Source organism: Cetorhinus maximus, chromosome 16 (assembly GCF_964194155.1).
Source record: "Cetorhinus maximus chromosome 16, sCetMax3.hap1.1, whole genome shotgun sequence".
Classification (NCBI taxonomy): domain Eukaryota; kingdom Metazoa; phylum Chordata; class Chondrichthyes; order Lamniformes; family Cetorhinidae; genus Cetorhinus; species Cetorhinus maximus.
In genome coordinates, this window is record NC_135894.1 from 27,640,568 (window position 1) to 27,666,229 (window position 25,662).

Sequence of the window (25,662 nt, forward strand, 5' to 3'; positions counted from 1 at the left end):
TGCCCATCCAATTTCCTTCTGAAATTTTTGACTGTTTTCACATTCACCCTTGCATGGGCAGCGAGTTCCAGGTCATTACCACTCTCTGCATAAAGTAGTTCTTCTTCACATTCCCCTGCATCTCTTGCCCAAAACCTTAAATCCCTGTACTATCAGCCAATGGGAATAGCTTTTCTTTCTCTACCATATCTAAACCTGTCAATCTTGTACGCCTCAATCAAATCTCCTTTGCTCAAAGGAGAACCCCCAACTTCAGTAACTTAACCATGTAACCAAAATCACCAGCTTCAGATGAGCCTTTTGGCATCACCTGCACAGCTACTTTAGACAAGGTTACCCACAAAGGATATTTCCACCATGGTAACCATCTTTGGTTTTAACTTGACCAGCTCATATAGGATTCCGCCATCTCCTCCTCCCAGGATAAGAATTTCTTTCCCTGTGTAGTCCTCCACTCCATTGCCCATTATAGCTTGTGTGTATGGAAGGTCACTCTCTCCTAAATCTGGAACAGAATGGGTGTACACAAAGATATGTTATTTGCTGCAAAATATATTAAATAAAACCTTAAACACAACACCAGCTGTTAAGACAAGGAAGCCAGGTCTCAGCCTTCGGCTTTGTTGTGGCGTTGTCTGCTCTGAATGGGTTCAAACCCCATACCAGAGATTTGAGCACTTGAGATTAACACGTCAGCACAATAGTAAGGGAGTGCGGCCTTGTCAGAGATACCGCACACATAACAAGCAGCGCTTAACCAGCTGTGTCAAAAACTGCTCCATCTGTTAATACCCTCTGCATAGACCTGAAATGTTAGCCCCATCTTCCCCCACAGTTACTGCCGGATCCACTGAATAACGGACAGAAGATTGGCTGGCTGGCAGAAAACAGTGTGCATAAATGGGTCTTTGTCTGATTGGCAAGATGTGACGAGTGGAGTTCCGTAGGGGTCTGTGCTGGGGCCTCAGCCTTTTGCAATTTACATCAATGACTTAGATGAGGGAAGGTATGGTAGCTAAATTTGCAGACACAAAGATAGGTAGGAAAGTATGTTGTGAAGAGTTTGCAGACAGACATAGATAGGTTGAGTGAGTGAGCAAAAATCTGGCAGATGGGAGTATAATGTAGGAAAGTGAAGTTGTTCACTTTGGCAGGAAGAATAAAGAAAAACAGTGTTATTTAAACGGAGAACGGCTGCAGAATACCGAGCTGCAGAGGGATCTAGATGTTCTAGTGCATGAGTCACAAAACGTTAGTATGCAGGTGCCGCACATAATCAAAGGGGCAAATGGAATGCTATCCTTTATTACGAGAAGAATTGAACATAAAAGTAAGGATGTTATGCTTCAGTTATATAGGGCATTGATGAGACCGCACTTTGAATACTGTGTGCAGTTTTGGCCTACCTATTTAAGGAAGGATGCAAATGCGTTGGAGGCAGTTCAAAGGAGGTTTACTAGACTGATACCTGGAATGAGTGAGTTGTCTTATGAGGATAGGTTGGACAAGGCTGGGCTTGTTTTCACTGGAGTTTAGAAGAGTGAGGGGTGATTTGATTGAAGTATATATAAGATCCTGAATGGTCTTGACGAGGTGGAAGTGGAAAGGATGTTTCCTCTTGTGGGCGAGTCTAGAACGAGGGGGCAGAGTTTTAAAATTAGGGGCCGCCCTTCTAGGACAGAGATGAGGAGAAATTTTTTCTCTCAGGAGGTTGTGCGATTTTGGAACTCTCTGCCCCCGAAGGCGGTGGGTGCATGTCATTGAATATTTTTAAGGTGGAGGTAGGTAAATTCTCGTTAGGCAAGGGAGTCAAAGGTTATCAGGGGGTAGATGGAAACGTGGAATTCGAAACACAAACATCAGCCATGATCTTATTGAATGACAGAGCAGGCTCAAGCGGCTGAATGGCCTACTTCTGCTCCTATTTCATATGGGAGCATGAATGCACCCAGTATTTTCTGCCTTTAACACTGCAGAAGCGGGTATGTTTTCAGATAACCATTGCTTGTGTGAATTTACAAAATATTAGTGATTACAGCCTACAGAAGCAAATCAGTACATCAACAAACCGAGGCCTGCCATCTACCACCCCTTCAACTCAAAAATCACACTAAGTTCACCCGCAATCTGGTTCTGTGCCATCATTCAACTGAAGCTCAAGAACTTGCTTAAGCTCTGGATTTTACTCTTTCCTCTACAGGTGCCGACTCCTACTGAGATACTCTATAGGAATGAATTGAGACTGCAAGCAATACCAAGTTCTCCAAAACTACAGGCAATGGCAATGTTAAAAGGCCCAAACATGATCCTTGGGACCTACTGCACCTTTCCGGCACTTCTGGTTTTCGTTCTCATCTTGTGTTCGTCTGACGTGCATATTCATGTTTTTCCAGCACAGGTCAGTTGATAGCATTCAGCAATCACTGGGTGCCAAATTACTGAACTAGAACCACAATTCCAGCCAGGGCTTTCTCCTGAGGCACTGCCACAAACTGGCATGCCCCTACCGGTACACCAACTAAGATGAGCTACTCCAGCAGCGACCAGCAATCAAATAGTTACAAAACTTTAAAAGGAACAAAAAATGCACAGAAAGAAGAAAGTGTACAAGTACAAATCTGAATTACTTCCAGGGTGTCCACTAGTTATACGAAGATTAGTCAGCTCCCATCAACTATGCAGGACACTATTTTGTTATTTCCTATTTCCATATTATAATCAGATGATACTTACTAATATCACCGTTGAGGATAAGAATATTTCCAAATTGTTTTGAATGGAGAATCTTGATGTTTTGATATGCAGAATCTTCGTCATAAACAACATCATCAATGTCATACTCAACTAATCGGCCATCTGCAGTGGGCCAGTACCTATCAATTGTCCCTCCTCTTACGACGGCCGGTAACCTGGGGAAAGCAGCACTAAAATGAATTAACTTGCATTGATGCTCCCCCTTATTATCTCAATTAGGATGCCCCCAAACCACTTCACATCCAAATAAATTCCACTTTGAGGTGCAGTCGCTGCTACAGGTACACAGAAACGTTCCACAAACAGTGAATGAGATGAGCTACCGGCTGGAATTAGTTCTTAGTGGTGCTGGTTGAGAGCAGAATTTTGAACTCCCTATTCTTCTTTGAATGTAGTCACGTGATCTTTTACGCCTCACTGCCTGAGCAGGCAGAGACTTGGATTAACAGCACCCAAACAAAGGCTGCTACAAGGTTTAAATACAAGCAAAATATTGCAGATGCTAGAGATCAAATAAAAACAAAGTGCTGAAAAACTCAGCAAGTCTGGCAGCATCTGTGAAGAGAGAAACACAGTTAACGTTTCGAGTTCAAAATGACTCTTCTTCAGAAGTGTCATTTTGGGCTCAAAACATTAACTTTGTGTTGATTAGGGTACAGGTGAGATACATGTCCACAAGTAAATTTGGCGTCGCAAAACCTGGATCTCTTTGGATGAGTTAAGAAATTAAAATGAGACTTTAAACAGCATAGGACAAAACTGAAGCTAATAATATACAAGATGATACAAAAAGGATCAGAAAGGCCAAGAGAGAAGATGATAAACGAAAGACATCATGCAAAGCACTTCATAAACAGACACAAAAGAGAAGTTACAGAGTAGGGCTGACTAGAAACAGACAAGAAAATCTACTTATGAATGGTCAGGGAATAGCAGGGCTACAAAAATGAGGATTTGGCCCAGGTTTTCACAAAGATTGTGGTGTGGGAGGGTACAAGCGGAACAGCTAGAGCAATTCCATAGATAAGGTGGGTGTGGAAAAGCCACCGATGCTTTTAAGGCTCAAAAGCTGAGTAAAAATAAGTAGCAGCAGAAGCTCTGTCAAACATTGTAGAATTTGGAAGTTGTATCAGGGAACTGGACCATTTCCTATGCAAGGACTCAAGTTTGAAAAGGGAGGAAGAGGTGACTTTAGACCAGTCAGCCCAATGTCGGTCATGGGTACATTTCTAGAGGCCGTAATACAGAATAAAGTTAATACTAACCAGGAAGGTGCGTGTTAATTAACAAAAAAGCTGGCAGCTACAAACTAAATGATAATTTTCCAATGGCAATAAAGCAGATGTCAAAATGTGAAAATTGGGTAAAGGAAGCAAAGTCAGCAATGCAAAAGTATACTCAGTGATCAGAAAAACATCCAGCACTGAAGAGTGACATTGCTGTCTAAACCCATAATTGAGAGAATTCAATGTGGCCCCTTCATGCCCAAGACATAAATATTGTCCATGCTCACTGAGAAAGAAATCAATGTGCACCCTCCTTCCTCCAGCAAAGTCCTCTACTCTGAACTAAAGTCACTCCAATCCCATCCAATTAGCAAAACAGTGATCTCCAGCCATCATAAGAATACAACTCAGCCAGCTTATTAGTTAGAATGGGTTTAGAAATCTAATTAAAACTTGCAATGTTTTTGTTAAAGTTAGACCGTTCAAATTTCTTACCTTTTTAGCCTTTTAATATTCCCCTGCAAAAGGTCTTTCATCTTCTCTTCCAGTCTGTTGCAGAGCTGAAATATAAATGAATATATTAAAAAAATTTTTAATGCTACAGCAACCACAAGGAAGACAGCAGGAAGCGGGGGGGGTTCAGGGGGGGGTGGGCATGTCAGGGTGCGAGCACAAGTGCATGGACAATATTAGCAGATGTAGCTCACTTTCGCAAAATATGAAGTCATATATTTTGGAAGTAAAAATAAGGACAAGCAGGAAGACCTTAAATGGTAAAATTCTATATGGCATAGAGGAGCAGAGAGTACGTCAATACATACATCATTAGCGGTGGCAGCTCAAGTAATTAAGTCCATAAAAAGGCAAACGGTACATCTGCTTTTTTCAAACCACAGGCACTCAATACAGAAGCACAGAATCACACAGTACAGAAGAGGCCCTTCGGCCCATCGAGTCTGCACCGACACGTGAGAAACACAAAGAGCAAAGAAGCAAAGAGTTGAGTTTGTAAAGACCTCAGCTGGGATGCACTGGAGTAATGTGAATTGATTTGAGCTTTCTGTTATACTAAGGATATTAAAACAATGTAAAGATGCTGTCTAAATTCAGGAATGGGGAGGCTACAGTTTTAAGGAGACTTGAAAAATCAAGGCCAGTTTCACTGCTGAGAAGGCTGAAGAGCGACATGACAAAGGTGTTGCCCATGAGGGGTTATGAAGTGGGTCATGATATTGTTTGCACTGGTCAGCTGGCAATGAGAATTCACTCATACATTTAAAAGAATTAAAGGAGGGGTTGGAAAAATGTATTCACTCCGAGCGTGGGTAGAATGTAGAACTCACTGTCAGAACCTCACTGTTGAAGCAGAGCCCAAGAATTCTAATACAAAAGGGTATTAAATAATTGACTTAGAAAGAGTAATATTAGAAGATGGAACAAGGTTAATGGAATTAGACCATGTGGGATGTTCAAGGGAACGGAAAGTGAGGTGAGAGCAATTATACTGAACGGAACATTAAAGGGGGAACAAGTACAACGGTGCGATTAGATTGACTGGGATATTAAAGAGCAAGGGGAATGAGCAGGCAAATGGGATTAGACTGGGTAGGATTTTAAACTGTATAATGAGTAAACTGATGAGTGGGAGTCACGACCCGAAGGTGATCATTTGGAGTCGCGAGCTTCAAGGCAGTAATGGCAACTGTTGAGCGGACACTCTGGCAAGAGTGTCCTGGGAGTGGTACAGAGGCTCCCTTACATGGACACGCGAATGATTCTTGGCTCCAAGTCCCAATCAAAGTCTTCAAAATCAACTCCCCCCACCCGCCCGCTCTACGCCTCTCCCCCTCCCCACCCACTCCCACTCGACACCTCTCTCCCTTCCCTCCCGCTCGAACCTATCCCCCTTCCCGCCCAACACCTCTCCCCCTCCCCACCCACTCCCACTCGACACCTATCCGCCTCCCCGCCCGCTCCCGCTCGACACCTTTCCCCCTCCCCGCCCAACACCTCTCCCCCTCCCCGCCCGCTCCCGCTCGACACCTCTCCCCCTCCCCGCCCGACACCTCTCCCCCTCCCCCTCCCCGCCCGACACCTCTCCCCCTCCCCGCCCGACACCTCTCCCCCTCCCCCTCCCCGCCCGACATCTCTCCCCCTCCCCGCCCGCTCGACACCTCTCCCCCTCCCCGCCCGCTCCCGCTCGACACCTCTCTCCCTCCCCGCCCGCTCCCGCTCGACACCTCTCTCCCTCCCCGCCCGCTCCCGCTCGACACCTCTCTCCCTCCCCGCCCGCTCCCGCTCGACACCTCTCTCCCTCCCCGCCCGCTCCCGCTCGACACCTCTCTCCCTCCCCGCCCGCTCCCGCTCGACACCTCTCTCCCTCCCCGCCCGCTCCCGCTCGACACCTCTCTCCCTCCCCGCCCGCTCCCGCTCGACACCTCTCTCCCTCCCCGCCCGCTCCCGCTCGACACCTCTCTCCCTCCCCGCCCGCTCCCGCTCGACACCTCCCTCCCTCCCCGCCCGCTCCCGCTCGACACCTCCCTCCCTCCCCGCCCGCTCCCGCTCGACACCTCCCTCCCTCCCCGCCCGCTCCCGCTCGACACCTCTCTCCCTCCCCGCCCGCTCCCGCTCGACACCTCTCTCCCTCCCTCCCCGCCCGCTCCCGCTCGACACCCCTCTCCCTCCCTCCCTCCCCGCCCGCTCCACACCTCCCTCCCTCCCCGCCCGCTCCCGCTCGACACCTCCCTCCCTCCCCGCCCGCTCCCGCTCGACACCTCTCTCCCTCCCCGCCCGCTCCCGCTCGACACCTCTCTCCCTCCCCGCCCGCTCCCGCTCGACACCTCTCTCCCTCCCCGCCCGCTCCCGCTCGACACCTCTCTCCCTCCCCGCCCGCTCCCGCTCGACACCTCCCTCCCTCCCCGCCCGCTCCCGCTCGACACCTCCCTCCCTCCCCGCCCGCTCCCGCTCGACACCTCCCTCCCTCCCCGCCCGCTCCCGCTCGACACCTCCCTCCCTCCCCGCCCGCTCCCGCTCGACACCTCTCTCCCTCCCCGCCCGCTCCCGCTCGACACCTCTCTCCCTCCCTCCCCGCCCGCTCCCGCTCGACACCCCTCTCCCTCCCTCCCTCCCCGCCCGCTCCACACCTCCCTCCCTCCCCGCCCGCTCCCGCTCGACACCTCCCTCCCTCCCCGCCCGCTCCCGCTCGACACCTCTCTCCCTCCCCGCCCGCTCCCGCTCGACACCTCTCTCCCTCCCCGCCCGCTCCCGCTCGACACCTCTCTCCCTCCCCGCCCGCTCCCGCTCGACACCTCTCTCCCTCCCCGCCCGCTCCCGCTCGACACCTCTCTCCCTCCCCGCCCGCTCCCGCTCGACACCTCTCTCCCTCCCCGCCCGCTCCCGCTCGACACCTCTCTCCCTCCCCGCCCGCTCCCGCTCGACACCTCTCTCCCTCCCCGCCCGCTCCCGCTCGACACCTCTCTCCCTCCCCGCCCGCTCCCGCTCGACACCTCTCTCCCTCCCCGCCCGCTCCCGCTCGACACCTCTCTCCCTCCCCGCCCGCTCCCGCTCGACACCTCTCTCCCTCCCCGCCCGCTCCCGCTCGACACCTCTCTCCCTCCCCGCCCGCTCCCGCTCGACACCTCTCTCCCTCCCCGCCCGCTCCCGCTCGACACCTCTCTCCCTCCCCGCACGACACCTCTCTCCCTCCCCGCCCGCTCCCGCTCGACATCTCTCTCCCTCCCCGCCCGCTCCCGCTCGACATCTCTCTCCCTCCCCGCCCGCTCCCCCTCGACATCTCTCTCCCTCCCCGCCCGCTGCCCCTCGACACCTCTCTACCTCCTCCCCCCGCACTCCCACTCGACATCTCTCTCCCTCCCCCCCACACTCCCGCTCGACATCTCTCTCCATCCCCCCCCAAACTCCCGCTCGACATCTCTCTCCCTCCACCCCCACTCCCGCTCGACATCTCTCTCCCTCCCCCCCCTCCACTCCCGCTCGACATCTCTCTCCCTTCCCCCCCCCACTCCCGCTCGACATCTCTCTCCCTTCCCCCCCCACTCCAGCTCGACATCTCTCTCCCTTCCCCCCCACTCCCGCTCAACATCTCTCCCCATCCTCCCCAATCCCGCTCAACATCTCTCCCCCTCCTCCCCAATCCCGCTCAACATCTCTCCCCCTCCTCCTCAATCCCACTCAATATCTCTCCCCCTCCTCCCCAATCCCGCTCAACATCTCTCCCCCTTCCCCCTCAATCCCGCTCAATATCTCTCTCCCTCCTCCCCAATCCCGCTCAACATCTCTCCCCCTCCCCCTCAATCCCGCTCAACATCTCTCCCCCTCCTCCCTCAACGTCTCTCCCCCTTCCCCCCTCAATCCCGCTCAACATCTCTCCCCCTCCCCCCTCAATCCCGCTCATCATCTCTCCCTGCCCCCCCACTCCCGTACAATCTCCCTCCCTCCCCCCCCAGCTCTCGTTCAACATCTCTCCCCCTCCCCGCCCCCTAACTCCCGCTCAACATCTCTCCACCCCCGCCCTCCCCCCACTCCCCCTGCACAACAACCCTCCCTGACTCAGCAACTCTCTTCCCCCTACCCCACTTTGGGGTCACACCAATTGTAAAGCATTAAAATGGGGTTACAGTGGGAAAAATTTTGGGAAGCACTGGATTAGACTGTGTGGCTCACCAGTAAAAACGTGATGGGCCTAATGGCCTGTTTTTGTATTAGAAAAACCTATGCTTCCTGAAAAGTAGGTACATACAGGACAAAAAAATATTGTGGAATATCTGGCCAACCCCAAAGAACTAATACCTCTCAATTTCCACAAACTGCCTGATTCCCTCAAATAGCATTAAATGTTCCCTTGAATTTTCTCACATGCCACCAGGATTCACAGTTTATCCAAAAACGTACAGTGGTACCAACTCAAAATACACGTGATTTGACTCACAAAAGTATACAATGAGGTCACTCGGCCCATCATTCCTCTGGTAGCTCTTTGAAAGTGGTATCTAATTAGTCCCACACTCTTGCTCCTTTCCCACAGCCCTGCAAATTTTCCCCTTTCAGGTGTTTATACAAATCCCTTTTGAAAGTTACTACTGAATCTGCTTCCACCTTCGTTTCAGGCAGCACATTCTGGATCATTGTAACTCTCTCTATGAGATGTCTTGTCAACTCTGGTTCTTTTGTCAATCACTTTAGACCTATTTTCCCTGGTTACCCATCCTTCAGCTACTGGAAACAGTTTCTCCTAGTTTCCTCTATCAAAGCCTTTTGCTTTAAAGACTCCTTCCTGTTAAATCTCCCCAAAACCTTCCCTGTTGCAAGGGGGTGCGATGCCAGTTTCTGTAATCCCTCTACCTAACTGAAGACCCACATCGCTGGTACCGTTCTAGTAAACAGCCTCAGCACCGTTTCCAAGGCCTTGACATGCTTCAAGTGCGGTGCCCAGATTGGGCCACAACTCTCCAGTGGAGGCCTCAACTGTATTTTAGAAAGGTTCAGCATAACTTCCTTGCTTTTGGACTCTATTGCACAATTAATAAAGTCAAGGGTTCCATATGCCTTTTTAACGACCTTCTCAACTTATCCCACTCCCTTCAAAAACTACGCAACCCCATTGCATACAAATGTAAAATGACTGTAGAATGGTTTTCACAGGCACATAAAAATGTAACCTACAAAACCACTCATTTTTATACTGCTTTTAATGTAAAGAAACATCTCATGGTGTTTAACGCATAACTCCATTAAATGGACACAAATGCAAACATGCATGCATAATAGCCCCATTAAATATGACTGCACATGTTTAAGAACATAGCATTTTCCAAACATTCTGCTCCCACAATTTTCCCAGACATCCCTGCTTGAGCTGTAGTACAACTGAGCGTAGGAAATAGGAGGAATAGGTCATTCAGCCCCTCGAGCTTGCTCCGCCATTCAACATCATGGCTGATCATCTACCACTATGCCATTTTTCCTTACTATCCCCAAATCCCTTAATGTCATTAGGAAACAGAAATCTATTGATTTCTGTCTTGAACACGCTCAATGATTGAGCTTCCACGGCCCTCTGGGGTAGAGAATTCCAAACACTCACCATCCTCCGAGTGAAGAAATTCTTCTCAACTCAGTCTTAAATGGCCTGTCCCTTATTCTGAGACTTTGTTCTCTGCTTTCAGACTCACCGGCCAGGGGAAACATCTTTTCTACATCCACCCTGTCATGCCCTAAAATAATTTTGTAAGTTTCAATGAGGTCACTCCTCATTCTTAGAAATTCTAGAGAATACAGGCCCAATTTCCTCAATCGTGTCTGATAAGACAATCTCACCATCCCAGGAATCAGTCTGGTGACTCCCATGAACTCCCTCTGTGACAAGTATATCCTTCCTTAAATAAGGAGACCAAAACTGTACACAATGTTCCAGGTGCAGTCTCACCAAGGCTCTATGCAATTGCAGCAAGATATCTTTACTTCTGTACTCAAATCTCTTTGCAATTAAGGCCACATACCATCTGCCTTCCTAATTGCTTCTTGCACCTGCATGCTAGCTTTTAGTGACTCATGAACAAGGACACCCAGGTCCCTTTGGACATCAACACTTCCCAATCTTTCACCATTTAAGAAATACTCTGCCTTTCAGTTTTTTCTACCAAAGTGGATAACTTCACACATTCACATTATATTCCATCTGCCATGTTCTTGCCCACTCACTTAGCCTGCCCAAGTCCCCTTGAAGACTCCTTGCATCCTCACAACTTACATTCCCACCTAGTTTTGTGTCACCAGCAAATTTGAAAATATTACATTTGGTCCCCACATCCAAATCATTCATATATATTGTGAACAGCTGCGGCCGTAGTACTGATCCTTGCGGTACCCCACTAGTAACAGCTTGCCATCCTGAGAACAATCCACTTATTCCTACTCTTGTTTTCTGTTAAGCAATCCTCAGTCCATGCCAGTATATTACCCCCAATCCCATGCACTCTAATTTTGTTTACGAACCTCCCATGTAGGACCTTGTCAAAAGCTTTCTGAAAATCCAAACACATCCAACTGGTTCCCCTTTATCTATGCTAAAAGTGACATTCTCAGAAAAACTCCACTAAGTTTGTCAAACATGATTTCCCTTTCATAAATCCATGTTGACTCTGCCCATATCCATTATAACAGATTCTAATATTTTCCCTACTACTGACAAACTAACAGGTCTGTAGTTCTCAGTTTTCTCTCTCCTCCTTTCTTAAATAGTGGGGTTACATTTGCTACTTTCCAGTCTGCAGGAAACTGAATTTTGAAAAATAACCACCAATGCATCCACCATCTCTATAGCCACCTCCTTCAACACTGTGGGGTGTAGCTCATCAGGTCCAGGGGATTTATCAACATTTAATCCGATTAATTTTGAGTGCTACCTCTTTATTAATACTATCTTTTTTCAGTTCCTCATTTTCAGTAGTCTCTTGGTTCCCTAATATTTCTAGTAGATTTTTTGTACCTTATTCCATGAAGACAGACACAAAGTAATTGTTTAGTTTCTCCACCATTTCTCTATTCTCCATTATAAATTCTCCTGTCTCCACCTGTAATGGACCCACATTTGTCCTTGCTAATCTTTTCATTTCCGCATACCTAAGGAAGCTTTATGTTTCTTGCTGGCTTGCATTCATATTCTCTTTTCCCTTTGTTTATCAGTTTCTTGGTCCTCCTTTGCTGGATTCTAAATTACTCCCAATCCTCAGGCTTACCACTTTTTCGGTCAACATTATAAGCCACTTTCTTTGACCTAATGCAACCTTTAACTTCTTTCGCTTCTAATCCTGAACCTGTGTCCTATCATGCTAGGGCTAATGGAGATTCCGGACAGATCAAGGTGCAATTTATCAATTCCCTTAATGATCTTGAGTATCTTGCCCTCTAGACACAATCCCAGGGATCCTCAACCTTATAATCTTCAGCTGGGTATCAACTGGTTATCCATTGTGTACTGCCTCAATACCTGGGGATTTGAGTTCTAGTTGGGTGACTAGAATGGTCCATCTTACTCCAGGTTGTGACTGTGCAGTACCTTATGCAGACTCATCAATTCTTTTCCATCCCTCCTCTGCCATTATGAAGCAGGTCACAGCAAAAAAACTGAACACAATAAAAGGTGGTCGAAGGCACTTGATGAACCCAGGTCTCTGTTCATTCCGTAATTCCTACATTCCTATGCACGTCACAAAAAAGTGGCAGTACCATTGCAGAATAAAATTGTTATTGTAATAAAGGTGGAGGGGTCTATGTCCAATAATTACCGTTTCAATTGCTGCTCGTCCTTTGTTATCTGCTTCATAGCTATGAATGTCAAATGTCAGCAGCTTATCCGTATACATTCTCAGAGTGGCAAAGCTGCAAGTAAAAATTTATTACAGTTTAAAAAAACAGTATTGTGTTTGCGCAACTTGGGCCCCATTTTACAAAACTGCACTACTAGCAAAACAACAGTCTATAATTGTCTGGTTTATCCTTTCTGGTGGGAACCTAGAACTAGGGGCCATAGCTTAAAAATAAGGGGGTCTCAGTTAAGACGAAGATGGAGAGGAATTTCTTCTCTCAGAGGGCCGTTAATCTTTGGAATTCTTTACCCCAGAGAGCAGTGGAGAGTAGGGCACTGAATATGTTCAAGGCTGAGTTAGACAGATTTTTGATTTACAAGTAAGTCAAGGGTTATGAAGGACAGGCAGGAAAGTGGGCTTAAGGCCACAATCAGATCAGCCATGATCTTAATGGATGGTGGAGCAGGCTCAAGGGGCCAAATGACCGACTCCTGCTCCTATTTTTTACATTCCTATGCTTTGTAAAGAAACCGGAGCACGGTATTTACCACCCCCCCCCAGTCCTTTGGCACAATTTCCACAACCAAATATTTCTGAAAAATTAATTTCTCTAGATTTCACTCCAACCTGCTTCTACATACTAGCATATGTATAATCCTGGACCCTGCAAACTTTCAGATTTAGCTTCTACATTTAATTTCAACATCTATTTCTATTATGAATGTCTCTCTTTCACATGCTATTCAGGCAATCCTACTTTTGCAAGAAAGAAATGGAACAGTTGGATGATTTGATAACATGGTGAGAGGGGAGGGAATAACACAATACAATTAAAATTCTTGCAATTCACTGTCAAAGAACTTGCCCTTGCAAGTACCCCCCTGTAATACAACAACTCAACCCACTGGTATATGGAGCATAAACAAATGATAAAGGACGGAAGATAAAGAGAAACAGAGACAGTACAGAGGGAGAGAGATTGATTATGTGTGTTCGAGTGTGATACACAAGCCAAAAACATATAGACATACTCACACACATCGGAATGTGAGAATGCCAGAGTACAACAGACAGATAACACACACAAACACTTATTTCACAACTTTATTGTGAAAGCGTTTTTGAAGTAGCAAAATGTCCCAAGGCGCGTCACACGAGTGTTATCAAACAAAATTTGACATTGAGCCATATGGAGATATTCGGGCAGATGACAAAAATCTTGGTCAGAGGAAGGTTTTAAGGAGTATCTTAAAGGAGGAGAGAAAGGTATAGATGGAGAGGTGTAGGGAGGGAATTTCAGAGCTTAGGGTCGGGGCAGCTGAAAGTATGGCCACCAAAGGTGGTGCAAATACATTTGGAGGTGCCCAAGTGGCTAAAATTAGAGGAGTACAGCTATCTAGGCAGGTAGTGGGGCTAGGGGAAATTACAAAGAAAGGAAGTTGTGAGGCCACAGAAGGATCTAAAAACAATGATGAGAATTTTAAAATCAAGACGTTGCTTAAACGAGAGACAATGTAGGTCAGCTAGCACAGGGGTGATGGATGAACAGAAATTAATGCGATTTAGGACATAGGCAGCAGAGTTTTGAATGACTTCAAATTTCCAGAGGGTGGGATATGGGAGGCTGGCCAGGATTGCATTGGGATAGTGAAGCCTAGAGGTAACAAAGGCATGGATAAGGGTTTCAGCAGCAGACAAACTGAGATGGGGCAGAGTCAGCGAAGTTACAGAGATGGAAATAGGCGGGTCTTTGTGATGGTGCAAATACGAGGTCAGAAGCTCAGCTTAAGGTCCAATATAGCACCAGGGTTGGCAACAGTCTGGTTCAGCCTGAGACAGTTGCCAGGGAGAGGTGGCAGGGACTGAAGAAAATGGCTTTGGTCTTCCCAATATTTAGTTGGAAGAAATTTCTGTTTATCCAATATTAGATGTTGGATAAGCAGTCGGAGGATTTAGCAACCGTGGAAGAGTTGGGAAAGGTGGTGGCAAGGTACAGAGGGGTGTCATCTGTGCACACGTGGAAACCAACGACTTTTGGATGATATTGCCAAGGGCAGCATGTAGATGAGGAACAGGACAGGGCCACAGACCAATCCCTGGGGACACCAGTCTGGGAATAGAAAATGAAGCCATTGAAAAGTGATTCTCTGGCTATGACTGACTAGATAAGGAAGAAAGCAGATGAATACACTCCAACCCAGCTGGAGCTTTTGAGGAAGACGGAGTGGTAACACAAAATGAGGATGACGAGGAGGGATAGGGGGTTATCACAGTCACACAGCATGTCACTTTGTTAAGTGCTGTTTGGGTGCTATGGCAAAACAGATATCTGACTGGAGAGACTCAAACATCAAGTTTCCAGAAAGATGGGCGCAGATTCGAGAGGCAACATCGTGTTCAAGGACTTGAGAAGAAAGGGAGATTGGAAATGGGGAGGTAGTTTGCAATGTGGAGGAGTCAAGGGTTTTCTTTTGAGGGGCGGAGATTGATTTGAAGGAGCGGGGGGGGTCAATGCCAAAGGGAAGAGAATGTTAACAGCAGCTAACATGGCAGCCAGAAAGGGAAATTGGTTGCCAGCAGTTTAGTTTAAATAGGGTTGAGGCAGCAGGAGGTGCTGCAAGATGAGAATGGAGAGGGCATGAGGGAAGATGGGGAGAGAATCTAGAGGAGGCTGACAGGACAACACTGGCCATACAAATGTCAGTGGATATGGCTGGCTTGAAAACTCTCTTACCTGCCACTCTTTGCAACATACGTTACCAAATACCCATTTTCTCCTAAATTGTGAACAGTCTCTGTCATACTTTGTTCCTGAAAAATGGGCTGCAATGCTTCAAGAACAGTCCTGCCATCAGCTGGAGGGAAAGAAAATCAAACTCATGTTAATTAGTGATTGCTGATATATTAGTTAGCTCTTAACATTGTTAAATTAACGCTATGCCTTCAGGTGTAGTCACACAACATCATGACTTGCGCAATAAAGCTATTCCTGCTTTAGCATGGGAAGCACCTTCACCCCAAGAAATGCAAGGGGTCAAGAAGGCCCAACACTACCTTCTCAGGGCATTTAGAGATGGGCAATAAGGGTCAACTATGACAGCAGCAACCACTTCCTGAGAACAAAATGAAAAATCCAAAGGAGCTTGGACTAGGCTAGGGCAGTGAACAGAAATGTCAGACGAAGTACAACACAGTTAAGTGCAAAGTCATGGGCTTATGTAGAAGTAAGAACATGGACTAAAATTCAAACAGCAATACGCTGAGCAAGAGATCTGAGGTTTTGGTGCATAAAATCACTGAAACTAGACATTGTGTGTTTTTTTTATTCATTCATGGGATGTGGGCATCGCTAGCTAGGCCAGCATTTATTGCCCATCCCTAATTGCCCTTGTTCAGAGGGGCATTTAAGAGTCAACCACATTACTGTCACATGTAGGCCAGACCAGGTAAGCACAGCAGGTTTCCTCCACTAAAGGCCAGATGGGTTTGTATAACAATCAACTATGGTTTCATGGTCATCATTAGACTTTTAATTCCAGATTTTTATGGAATTCAAATTCCACCACCTGTCATGGCAGGCTTCGAACCCGGATCATTACCCTGGGTCTCTGGATTACTAGTCCAGCGACAATACCACTCCCCCCAATACCATCGCCTCCCCCTCAGAAGCGATAGAGAAAAGAACATCTTGTGATGCATAGCTCGGGGTGAGATTTCTAAATCAAAGCGTATACAACTTGTATACAGCCTTGGTAAGGTCACATAAGGAGCACTGAGTTCCATTATAGTCTCATTAAAGATGCAGAATTATTCAAGAGAGCCCAGAGAGTTGTAGGGTTGAATCCTGAATGAAAATGTCTTAGTGAAAAGCAAAGAAAAGCAGAATTTTTTATTTTAAAAGGGATGAAACTTGAGAGTGTTGATATCCAAAGGGACTTGGGTGTGCTCATACAAGGAATGCAGAAAGTTAGCATGTAGGTGCTGCAAAGGTGTAGGTGCCTTTAGGAGGGCAAATGGCATGTTGATATTTATTGAAAGGGGATTGGAGTGCAAGAATGAAGAAGTCTTGTTAGAGTTGTACAGGGTTTTGGTGAGACCACATCTGGAATACTGTGTGTAGTTTTGGTCTCCATATTTAAGAAAGGATATACTTGCATTGGAGGCGGGAGAGGTGGTAGTTCACTAGATTGGTCCCTGGGATGAGGAGGTTGTCCTGTGGCAAGAGGCTGAGTAAATTGGGCTTACATTCCCTGGTGTTTAGAAGGGTGAGAGGTGATCTCATCGAAACATAAAAAATTCTGAAGGGGCTTGATAGGGTGGACTCGGAGAGATTTTTTCCATTGGTCGGGAAATCCAAAACACGGGGACACAGTCTCAGGATAATGGGCCGATCATTTAGGACTGAGATGAGGAGTAATTTCTTCACCCAAAGGGTTGTGAATCTTTGGAATTCTCTACCCCAGAGGGTTGTGGATACACCATCATTGAATATATTTAGGGCTGGGATAAGCAGATTTTTGCTCCCTCTGGGGATTAAGGGATATGGAGAGCAGGCAGGAAAAGAGAGTTGAAGTCCAAGACCAGCTATGATCGTATTGAATGGCGGAGCAGGCTAGGCTGGCCGTGTGGTCTATTCCTGCTCATATTTCTTGTGTTCTTTTGAGGTGGAATGATTGCTTACCAGCTTTCTTACTCTCTGGAGGACAGACGGTTTTAGGGGTTAAGGGGTGCAGCCTCATACAGGCCAGTAACAATTTGTACTTTACAGTGCCATCACCATAGTAACATGACTCAAGGCACTTCTCACAAGATGATTATCAATGAAATTTGGCACCAAGTCATAATAGGAGATATTAGGATGGGTGACCAAACACCAAAAGAAGTAGATTTTAAAGAATATCTTAAAAGAGAGAAGTAGAGTGTCATTGCGGTTCAGGGAGGGAATTCCAGATCAACTAGAGTATTGTGTCCAATATTGGGCACCACACTTGGGGAAGAATTGATGGCAGTAGAGGGGGTACAGCAAAGATTTACAAGAATAGTTCCAGGGTTGAGTGACTTCAGTTACAAGGATAGATTGAAGAGTCTGGGCTGTTCTCCCGAGAGGAAGTTGAGAAGACATTTGAAAGGCGTGCACAATCATGAGGGGTCTGGACAGATTAGATAGGAGAAACTGTTCCCATTGGCAGAAGGGTCAAGAACCAGGGGGACACCCATTTAAAGTGAATAGCACAAAAACCAAAAGTGAAATTAAGAAAAACTTTTTCATGCAGCAACAGGCTATGATTTGGAATACACAGGGCATCGAAGAGGCTTTCAAAATGGAATTGGACAAGCACCTGAGAAAAGAAGTTGCGGGAAAAGGGCGGGGGAATGAGACTTAGCCGAGTTGCTCTTGCATGGACACAATGGGCAGAATGGCCTCTTTCTGTGCTGTAGCCATTCTATGCTGGGGAGAAACAGCGCTGTAGTGGTAATGTCAATGAAATAGTAATCCAGAGGCTCAAGCTAATGCTCTGGGGACACTGGTTCAAATCTACCACAGCAGCTGGTGGAATTAAATTCAATTAATAAATCTGGAATTGGAAATTAGTCTCCTGATGACCATGAAACTATCACTGGTGTTGTAAAAACCCATCTGGTTCACTGATGTCTTGCAGGGAAGGAAATCTACCATCCTTGACTCCAGACCCACAGCAATGTGGTTGACTCTAAATTGCCCTCTGAAATGTCCTAGCAAGCCGCTCAGTTCAAGGGCAATTAGGGATGGGCAACAAATGCTGGCCTTGCCAGCAACTCCCACATCCCATGAAAGAATAAAGAAAAAACAATTCAGATCATAGGACCAAGGCAGTTGAAGGCTATACCACCAAATGGTGGAAACTAAATCCAGGATAAGCAGGAGTCCAGAGTTGGAGGAGCGCCGAGATCTCAGAGGGTTGTAGGGGTGGAAGAGGTTAGAGAGAGGGAGGAGCAAGGCCATGCAGCGAACTGAAAACATCCATTGCTGATCCAAAGCCATCATCGGTCAGCGAGCACAGGATCGATGCATGAGTGGGACATGATGCAAGTTACCACACAGGAAGCAGAGTTTTAGCTGAGCTCTAGTTTAACGGGTACCAATTTGAAAACAGGAAAGTTCTTCTCTTGGGCACAGAATCTGAGGACCAGAAGACACAGTTAAAAATTAATGTGTCAAAGGAAAATAAGAAATTTAGACTCTTTTTCTGACAAGGAGGCGACAGAATTGCGGAGCAGTGGAGCAGATTAACAGCAAAGGACAGTACAGAAACATCTATCAGGGTTTAAAAAAGATATTCTGGTTAGTAAAAGAGGACTTGATGTTTAAGGATGTCCTAAAGCACTACACAGCTAAGTAAATTATTTCTGAAGTAGGATCACTGTTGCCAAGGACACAACAGAATCCCAACAACAATGAGATTCAATGAGCTGCCAATGTGTTTTGGCAATGTTGACTGAGGGAGAAAGATTAGCCAGGATACTGAAAGAACTCCCTGCCAATCTTTCAATAGTGCCATGGAATTTTTTACATCCACCTAAAGAGCCAGGTATGACCTTGGTTTAACATCTGATCATCAAGCAGATTAAACAGTTATAACAAAACACTGCGGATGCTGGAGATCAGAAATAAAAACAAGATGCTGGAAAAGCTCAGCAGGTCTGGCAGCATCATTGGAGAGTGAAGCAGAGTTAACGTCCAGTCCAATGTGACTTCATCTGAACCCGAAGAGTCATATTGGGCTCAAAACGTTAACTCTGTTTCTCTCTCCGCAGATTATTCAGTCATTTCTCTCATCTGCCTTCAAAAATAATCATTGGTTGTGAGGCAATCTAAGACCATTTTGAATAGATGGACATTCTTTCCTAGATTACAGAATTCATTATACATTTAGGAATGTTTAAAACAAGTTACATTTTCATAAACGCCACAAAGTCAATGGAAGCACATGACTAAAACACCAGCACTTTGCAAGCTGTCACATTCTGCTTCCACTCAATGTGTTTTCCTACCTCTCCCTCTTACCCATTCAGTGCCTTTGCTTAAGAGATCCCCATCAAAAGCATTAACTGATTTCAAAAACAGTACAAGTAAATGGCATATGTTACAACTGGACTCATCAAAGGTCCCCTAAATAAGTACAGAAATTGCTAGAAAAATGCAGCAGGTCTGGCACAGTAGGGGGGGGATGGGAGGGAGGAGGTCGTGGGGGGGGGGGGGGGGGGGGGGCGCCCTGTGGGGGAGGTGGGGGGGAGGCGGTGGGTGGGACAAAAAGCTTGGGGGCGGCAGGTGGGACGGGAAGGAGCTTGGGGGCGGCGGGTGGGACGGGAAGGAGCTTGGGGGAGTGGGGGGGGGAGCTTGGGGAGGATGGGGGGGGGAGCTTGGGGAGGATGGGGGGGGAGCTTGGGGAGGATGGGGGGGGAGAGCTTGGGGAGGATGGGGGGGGAGCTTGGGGAGGATGGGGGGGGGGAGCTTGGGGAGGATGGGGGGGGGAGCTTGGGGAGGATGGGGGGGGGAGCTTGGGGAGGATGGGGGGAGGGGAGCTTGGGGAGGATGGGGGGGGGAGCTTGGGGAGGATGGGGGGGGGGAGCTTGGGGAGGATGGGGGGGGAGCTTGGGGAGGATGGGGGGGGAGCTTGGGGAGGATGGGGGGGGAGCTTGGGGAGGATGGGGGGGGGGGAGCTTGGGGAGGATGGGGGGGGGAGCTTGGGGAGGATGGGGGGGGGAGCTTGGGGAGGATGGGGGGGAGCTTGGGGAGGATGGGGGGGGGAGCTTGGGGAGGATGGGGGGGGGAGCTTGGGGAGGATGGGGGGGGGAGCTTGGGGAGGATGGGGGGGGGGAGCTTGGGGAGGATGGGGGGGGGGAGCTTGGGGAGGATGGGGGGGGGAGCTTGGGGAGGATCGGGGGGGGGAGCTTGGGGAGGATGGGGGGGGAGCTTGGGGAGGATGGGGGGGGAGCTTGGGGAGGATGGGGGGGGAGCTTGGGGAGAATGGGGGGGGAGCTTGGGGAGAATGGGGGGGGAGCTTGGGGAGGATGGGGGGGGAGCTTGGGGAGGATGGGGGGGGAGCTTGGGGAGGATGGGGGGGGAGCTTGGGGAGGATGGGGGGGGAGCTTGGGGAGGATGGGGAGGGATGGTGGGGGAGGGAGGGATGGTGGGGGAGGGAGGGATGGTGGGGGAGGGAGGGATGGTGGGGGAGGGAGGGATGGTGGGGGAGGGAGGATGGTGGGGGAGGGAGGGATGGTGGGGGAGGGAGGGATGGTGGGGGAGGGAGGGATGGTGGGGGAGGGAGGGATGGTGGGGGAGGGAGGGAGGGTGGGGAGGGGAGGGAGGGATGGGGGAGGGAGGGAGGATGGGGGAGGGAGGGAGGATGGGGGAGGGAGGGAGGATGGGGGAGGGAGGGAGGATGGGGGAGGGAGGGAGGATGGGGGAGGGAGGGAGGATGGGGGAGGGAGGGAGGATGGGGGAGGGAGGGAGGATGGGGGAGGGAGGGAGGATGGGGGAGGGAGGGAGGATGGGGGAGGGAGGGAGGATGGGGGAGGGAGGGAGGATGGGGGAGGGAGGGAGGATGGGGGAGGGAGGGAGGATGGGGGAGGGAGGGAGGATGGGGGAGGGAGGGAGGATGGGGGAGGGAGGGAGGATGGGGGAGGGAGGGAGGATGGGGGAGGGAGGGAGGATGGGGGAGGGAGGGAGGATGGGGGAGGGAGGGAGGATGGGGGAGGGAGGGAGGATGGGGGAGGGAGGGAGGATGGGGGAGGGAGGGAGGATGGGGGAGGGAGGGAGGATGGGGGAGGGAGGGAGGATGGGGGAGGGAGGGAGGGGGGGTGGGAGATGGGGGAGGGAGGGAGGGGGGTGGGAGATGGGGGAGGGAGGGAGGGGGGTGGGAGATGGGGGGGGGAGGGAGATGGGGGGGGGGAGGGAGATGGGGGGGGGGAGGGAGATGGGGGGGGAGGGAGATGGGGGGGGAGGGAGATGGGGGGGGAGGGAGATGGGGGGGGAGGGAGATGGGGGGGGAGGGAGATGGGGGGGGGAGGGAGATGGGGGGGGGAGGGAGATGGGGGGGGAGGGAGATGGGGGGGGAGGGAGATGGGGGGGAGGGAGATGGGGGGGAGGGAGATGGGGGGGGAGGGAGATGGGGGGGGAGGGAGATGGGGGGGAGGGAGATGGGGGGGGAGGGAGATGGGGGGGGAGGAGGGAGGGAGATGGGGGGGGAGGAGGGAGGGAGATGGGGGGGGGAGGGAGGGAGATGGGGGGGGAGGGAGGGAGATGGGGGGGGAGGGAGGGAGATGGGGGGGCTGGGGGAGGATGGGGGAGGATTGGGGAGGATGGGGGAGGATGGGGAGGATTGGGGGAGATTGGGGAGGATGGGGTGGAGATTGTGGGGGGGGAGATTGGGGAGGATGGGGGGGGAGATTGGGGAGGATGGGGGGGGCAGATTGGGGAGGATGGGGGGGAGATTGGGGAGGATGGGGGGGAGATTGGGGAGGATGGGGGGGGAGATTGGGGAGGATGGGGGGGGAGATTGGGGAGGATGGGGGGGGAGATTGGGGAGGATGGGGGGGGAGATTGGGGAGGATGGGGGGGGAGATTGGGGAGGATGGGGGGGGGAGATTGGGGAGGATGGGGGGGGGGTAGATTGGGGAGGATGGGGGGGTAGATGGGGTAGATTGGGGAGGATGGGGGGGGTAGATTGGGGAGGATGGGGGGGGGAGATTGGGGAGGATGGGGGGGGGAGATTGGGGAGGATGGGGGGGGGAGATTGGGGAGGATGGGGGGGGGAGATTGGGGAGGATGGGGGGGGGAGATTGGGGAGGATGGGGGGGGGAGATTGGGGAGGATGGGGGGGGGAGATTGGGGAGGATGGGGGGGGGAGATTGGGGGGGGGGGAGATTGGGGGGGGGGGAGATTGGGGAGGATTGGGGGGGGGAGATTGAGGAGGATGGGGGGGGAGATTGAGGAGGGAGATTGGGGAGGATGGGGGGGGAGATTGGGGAGGATGGGGGGGGGAGATTGGGGAGGATGGGGGGGAGATTGGGGAGGATGGGGGGGGAGATTGGGGAGGATGGGGGGGGAGATTGGGGAGGATGGGCGGGGAGATTGGGGAGGATTGGGGGGGGGGAGATTGGGGAGGATTGGGGGGGGGGAGATTGGGGAGGATGGGGGGGGAGATTGGGGAGGATGGGGGGGGAGATTGGGGAGGATGGGGGGGGAGATTGGGGAGGATGGGGGGGGAGATTGGGGAGGATGGGGGGGAGATTGGGGAGGATGGGGGGGAGATTGGGGAGGATCGGGGGGGAGATTGGGGAGGATCGGGGGGGAGATTGGGGAGGATGGGGGGGGAGATTGGGGAGGATGGGGGGGGAGATTGGGGAGGATGGGGGGGGAGATTGGGGAGGATGGGGGGGGAGATTGGGGAGGATGGGGGGGGGAGATTGGGGAGGATGGGGGGGGGAGATTGGGGAGGATGGGGGGGGAGATTGGGGAGGATGGGGGGGGGAGATTGGGGAGGATGGGGGGGGGAGATTGGGGAGGATGGGGGGGGAGATTGGAGAGGATGGGGGGGGAGATTGGAGAGGATGGGGGGGGAGATTGGAGAGGATGGGGGGGGAGATTGGGGAGGATGGGGGGGGAGATTGGGAGGATGGGGGGAGATTTGGGAGGATGGGGGGAGATTGGGAAGGATGGGGGGGGAGATTGGGGAGGATGGGGGGTGGGGGTGGGGGAAGATTGGGGAGGATGGGGGGTGGGGTGGGGGGGAGATTGGAGAGGATGGGGGGAGACTGGGGAGGATGGGGGGGGAGATTGGGGAGGATGGGGGGGGAGATTGGGGAGGATGGGGGGGTGATTGGGGAGGATGGGGGGGGGAGATTGGGGAGGATGGGGGGGAGATTGGGGAGGATGGGGGGGAGATTGGGGAGGATGGGGGGGGAGATTGGGGAGGATGGGGGGGGAGATTGGGGAGGATGGGGGGGGGAGATTGGGGAGGATGGGGGGGGAGATTGGGGAGGATGGGGGGGAGATTGGGGAGGATGGGGGGGAGATTGGGGAGGATGGGGGGGGAGATTGGAGAGGATGGGGGGGAGATTGGAGAGGATGGGGGGGAGATTGGAGAGGATGGGGGGGAGATTGGAGAGGATGGGGGGGGGATTGGGGAGGATTGGGAGGGGGAGATTGGGGGAGGATTGGGAGGGGGGAGATTGGGGAGGATTGGGGGGGGGAAATTGGGGAGGATGCGGGGTGGAGGGGGAGATTGGGGAGGATGGAGGGGGAGATTGGGGAGGATGGAGGGGGAGATTGGGGAGGATGGGGGGGTGATTGGGGAGGATGGGGGGGTGATTGGGGAGGATGGGGGGGGTGATTGGGGAGGATGGGGGGGTGATTGGGGAGGATGGGAGGGGTGATTGGGGAGGATGGGGGGGGTGATTGGGGAGGATGGGGGGGGGAGATTGGGGAGGATTGGGGGGTGGAGATTGGGGAGGATGGGGGGGGGAGATTGGGGAGGATGGGGGGGGTGATTGGGGAGGATGGGGGGGTGATTGGGGAGGATTGGGGGGGGGGAGATTGGGGAGGGGGAGATTGGGGAGGATGGGGGGGTGATTGGGGAGGATTGGGGGGGGGGAGATTGGGGAGGATTGGGGAGGGGGAGATTGGGGAGGATGGGGGGGTGATTGGGGAGGATTGGGGGGGGGGGAGATTGGGGAGGATTGGGGAGGGGGAGATTGGGGAGGGAGTGATCATAAGACCAGCCTGTGGCCTGTGGAGATTGCGATCCGGGGCCAGGGGAGCTGGAACCTGCGAGGCCGTCCTCTCTGAGGTCGGCTGCCTAGGCCCGGACATTGGAGAGCGGGGTTTCCTGCTCTGCTCTCCACCCGGGGCCCGGGCTCGCTCACAGGCCCATTCCCTAGCGGCCAAACCGGTGCCCCGGGCCGTGTGAAGCTGCCGCCGCGGGGCCTGCGAGTCAGAGCTAGACTGTGCGGGAGCCCCGGGCCCAACACTGACTCTCCCCGGGCTCGCAAAGCCAGGCCGAAGGCCCGGTACTGTTTGCTCGACGGATCCAGCTGGACTCACCTGGCGCCGAGAGACAGAAATCCAAGAGGTGCTGCTGGGCGGCCATGGTACGAGCTGCTGGCCATGCCGAGCGGGACTGGGCTCCGCCCACCCGGGGGATAACAGCACCCACCGCGGACGGAGCCACGCCCACTGTGAGACACGGGCCTCACCCACCTGAGAACAGGGTCCCGCCCACCGAGGACTAGGCCGCGCCCACTGTGAGACAAGGGCCCCACCCATCTGCGAACTGGGCCCCGCCCACCGAGGACGGAGCCACGCCCACCGTGAGACCCGGCTCCACCCACCTGCGAACAAGGCCCCACCCACTGGGGGTACAGGGCCCCGTCCACCGGGGAGACGCCCCGCCCACCGGGGGTGGGGCCCGCCTATAGACCCGCCCACCTGTGCGGGGGGCCGGAATCAGCCCACTCAGTACAGGCCCCTCCTCCACCTGGTAAGGCCCCGCCCACCATCACGCCCACTGGTGGAGTTGGGGGAGAAAACCCACTCTTTCAAATCGGAGCGGAGTGGGCCATTCAGCCCATCGCGCCTGCTCCATCATTGTCGGATTCTATACCCCAGAGGGCTGTGGAAGGTCAGTCATTGAGTATGTTTAATGCAGAGATTGACAGATTTCTCAATAACAATAAGACCATAAGACACAGGAGCAGAGGTCGGGAAGGGAATCCTTACCTGGTCAGGCCTACCTGTGACCCCAGGCCCACAGCAATGTGGGCTGGCTCTTAAAAACTCCCTCTGAACAACCTGGGCAATTAGGGACGGACAATAAATGCTGGCTCTGCCATTACAACCTTTATAATAGACCCCAATATTTTCCCAATGACAGATGTTAAGCTAACTGGCCTATAGTTACCTGTTCTTTGTCTCCCTCCCTTTTTGTTTCAGGGTGTTATATTGCCAGTTTTACAATCCTCTGGGACTTTTCCGGAATCTAAGGACTCTTAGCATCCACTACCTCTCTAGCTATTTCCTTTAATATCCTTGGATGCAAACCATCAGGTCCAGATGACCTATTGGCCTTTAGCCCCATTGGTTTCCCTAGTACTTTTTCTCCAGTGATAGTTATTGTATTTATTTCCTCCCCTCCCTCCCCCCCACCCTTTTGCTCCATGGTTATTTAGTATTTTTTGGAATGCTATTCGTGTCCTCTATCGTGAAGACTGATGCTAAGTATTTATTCAGCTCCTCTGCCATTTCCTGGTTCTCCATTATTATTTCCCCAGCCTCATTCTCTAAGGGGCCTATATTGACTTTGACCTCTCTCTTC

At 51.5% G+C, this 25,662-nt stretch overlaps 1 protein-coding gene across 1 annotated transcript in view; it reads right to left on the reverse strand.

The window, feature by feature from the left end:
* sms (spermine synthase) overlaps positions 1-24,522 on the reverse strand; it is a 64,034-nt gene extending 39,512 nt beyond the window's left edge. Inside the window, exons 1-6 of the mRNA XM_078559561.1 lie at positions 24,393-24,522; positions 15,042-15,162; positions 12,287-12,380; positions 4,476-4,540; positions 2,734-2,909; positions 357-505 (exon numbers count right to left, since the gene is read on the reverse strand). Of these exons, the coding sequence (XP_078415687.1) occupies positions 357-505; positions 2,734-2,909; positions 4,476-4,540; positions 12,287-12,380; positions 15,042-15,162; positions 24,393-24,438 (651 nt within the window). The 5' untranslated portion in view covers positions 24,439-24,522. The remainder of the gene's footprint in view (positions 1-356; positions 506-2,733; positions 2,910-4,475; positions 4,541-12,286; positions 12,381-15,041; positions 15,163-24,392) is intronic.
* Between the last annotated feature and the right edge of the window lie 1,140 nt (positions 24,523-25,662).